This window comes from Cryptotermes secundus, unplaced genomic scaffold (genome assembly GCF_002891405.2).
Source record: "Cryptotermes secundus unplaced genomic scaffold, Csec_1.0 scaffold699, whole genome shotgun sequence".
In the NCBI taxonomy this organism is placed as follows: domain Eukaryota; kingdom Metazoa; phylum Arthropoda; class Insecta; order Blattodea; family Kalotermitidae; genus Cryptotermes; species Cryptotermes secundus.
This window is the reverse complement of record NW_019738883.1, coordinates 274,040-277,158: the sequence shown is the minus strand read 5'-3', so window position 1 is coordinate 277,158 and position 3,119 is coordinate 274,040. Positions and strand designations below refer to the sequence as shown.

Below are 3,119 nucleotides of genomic sequence, written 5' to 3'. Positions count from 1 at the left end.
GTCGGTTAACACCACATATACACGGTGCCAAATCCCAGAAGACTGCTTTCTTCAAGTATCATAAGTACTTAATTTAAATACCTATAATGAAAGTTTTGGTGACTGAACACCTTAGATCTTACCACCTTACAATGTTTTGTGACAATTGAGTTGCTTCCAAGATGAAGTCAGTACTACTGAAGACAGGGATTTTAAACATGTGGTGTTTTGGTGACCTCCAGTATCTTCTTGGAATGTGTTTTCATAACTGTCTGCAGTTTGTTACAGACTAGTTTGGGACTCAGTAATAACCAAATGCACTCTCTTGCCCTTTTTTCTTTCTTTCTGTCTTTCTCTCTCTCTCTCTCTCTCCCTCTCCTTCTCTGTTTTTCTTCTTCTGTCCTAAGAGAGGAATTTTATGATGATAACTAATGGAAATAGGGCAGGTTTTTTTTTTGTGAGTAGGGGGTAATGAAGTGTAACATACAATGCATTTTACCATCACCACACAGTGACTGTCACTTTGAAGCATACAGTTAGCACTGTTGAGCTCAGATTTTCATCGGGGCATTGTACAAAGCTGTTGACAGTCTTCTTCTCACAAATTTTGACATATCTTAAGTTCGGATAACTGACCGTCTGAATTTCCATACATCTGTTTTCTACTCCATCATCTTATGGCACTTCACTTGGAATTAGCATCTGAAAATGAGTACAAATATGGGTTATTTCACAAAAAAAAAATGGAAATAAGGAAAAGGTATCTTGGGTTCAGATAGCACTAATTACTGAACCATTTACTGCCATGATTGTAGAATGTGGTATATAGATTGTAACCATTGTTATGATATGAAACTTTGAAGCAGTGTCTGATTTCAGTGGTTGGGAATTATGGTCAGAAGCAAATCATGAAGTTCTCTGATTACTCCAGATTATGGTTTTATGGAATGTGATGCCATATAGTTTGTAGATGATATTTATGGCCTTCTGTTCTGAATTAGTCATCTCTTCTCACACATTCCCAGGCGTCATGTTATTCCAAATGAGTTGCACACTGAAGTGAGTGTGGCAGTAATGCCATTTCATATGGTGACAGATCTTTAAAAGCATATTTTTAATGAAATTTAAGACAACCCCAGATTCTTATTACAATTTAATAGCAATGCCTAAAATATACCTATGGACTGTTTTCTCTGTTCGGTGGTGGCTTCTTTGCTTATTGGTGGTGGGGGTTAAAAAACTTTTTTGATGTTATGTCTGACAACTTAGGTAATGGGAGTTCACACTCATTGAAATTGATCATGTTAGTTGTTCAGTAGTAATACGATTAGCCGTATAAATTTATGTGATCCATTATACTGTCCCAACAGATCAAAATGTTTTTGATGGAAGCATCATAACTTCATCTGAGAATTTGTAAGGAAAGTGTGAAAGAATTCTTGCCAGTGGTAAATATGAAAAGATGAGGTATAACAAAATGGACTGGTTAGCATAGCAGTAGTGTTCTAGACTCATATTTGGGAGATATTAGAAAAACAGTTATCCTCACAGGCTTTGCATGGTTCTTGTCACTGTAGGCACATACCAGGTTAGTGCTTTGATTAGGATACCACCACTATGAAATCCTTTCCAAATCATCTGTCATTTACCATTTGATTCTATATAGTTCAGCCGCTGAGCGTTGTAAAATAACCCACACAGAAGACCACGGAATGGAACGTTTTGTCCAAATAGTGGACTTAATATGTAAATAATTATTTTGTAATAAATATTTTAGTAAGTGGCCAGCCATGATTATAATTTCCTCGTATTTCAGAAAATGTTAACCCAGGTATTCATTGTAATGTTTTAAACTACCGTAGCCATGTTCATCATTTCCTTATGTGAGTTGGGCCTGTTTTGCTGTTCCTCTGTAAATGCAGCCTTTGTCATATAAATAATGTTTTTTTTTTTTCTTTCTTCTTTTACCAGTAATTGCCACTGTTGCTCTGGCATTCCTCCTGTTACCTATGTGCCAGTATGTCATCCGGCCGTGCTCTGATGGAAATAAGTAAGTGAACTGATGATGTTATAGATCATTTTATAAATGAGATTGATTTTTTCCTTTCTACAAGTACTTTGGCAGAAGACTGATTAAGTGTAACTGAGGCAGTAGCCAATATTTTCTTGGATTGTGGTAGTAGTAGTATTTTCTGGTTGCATATGCTGAAATTGAATTACTGATACTCGGTAAGATTTGAGGTTTTCACGGCGGTGACTGCTTTCTTGATACTCATACTCTGATTATGAATGATGTCCAGAACAGAATAATATTTGGATAGAAGGTTTAATTCTTTGCCACACTATTTAAAATCACATTATCCTGACTTAATCAGATCAGTTAATTTAAGTAACCTTAATACTCGTACATCACTTTTTAATAGAGGAAACACACTGTAGGTTAAGATTCAGGTTCTGAGTTTGTGGGATATGACACTGTGTAATCTGACAAGTGGTTAAGTTCCAGGCTGTGCTGTAGTTTTAATGCATAAGAATAATCCAAATAATGGTAGGTAATGTTTAATTTTACTATGGTCAGCTGGAAGGAGTAAATGGTAAGCATATCATGGAGCTATTATGTAAAAATATGTTCTGTTGTATTATGACTTAGAATACCTCAAAATTTTTAACTACATTAAACCTTTCATTGTGAAGCTGAATATTTGCTTAGGCTGTTCAAGATGTCTGTACTGTGTGGGCCTAAGTAAGTACTCAAGCAGTGTCAGATTTGGTATAAAAATGTTGTGTTAAAATAATGTGAGGATTAGATGTAGTTATGAACATTGTATCAGTTCAAAATTATTACTTATGTTTATTTTTATTTACGATTTGGTTTGTGTTTTTGTAGTTTATTGATATTCCCTTGTTCTTTATACAAGGGTGACCCAAAAATAACCGGAACCAACCTGTTGCGCACGCATGCTTTGTAGTTACGAGTTGTGCTGCTAGGTGGTGTTAACTGGGGGTCTCCCACGACTGTTAGTGAGCTGGCATCAGTCTGAGTTAAGTGGTTTGTCTGTGGTGCTCTGTTGTGTGCGTTCCTGTTTCAACCCTTTGGCGATTAGTGAGATGGCCGACCAGAAGGAACAAAGAGTGTGCGT

The 3,119-nt window shown here is 36.2% G+C and overlaps 1 protein-coding gene across 2 annotated transcripts in view; it reads left to right on the top strand.

Annotated features, from left to right (window-relative positions):
• Positions 1-3,119, top strand: part of LOC111871241 (signal peptide peptidase-like 3) — a 44,789-nt gene that overhangs the window by 11,283 nt on the left and 30,387 nt on the right. For both annotated transcript variants that reach the window (XM_023864204.2, XM_023864203.2), the window contains exon 6: positions 1,951-2,029. In XM_023864204.2, coding sequence (XP_023719972.1) covers positions 1,951-2,029 — 79 coding nt within the window. The remainder of the gene's footprint in view (positions 1-1,950; positions 2,030-3,119) is intronic.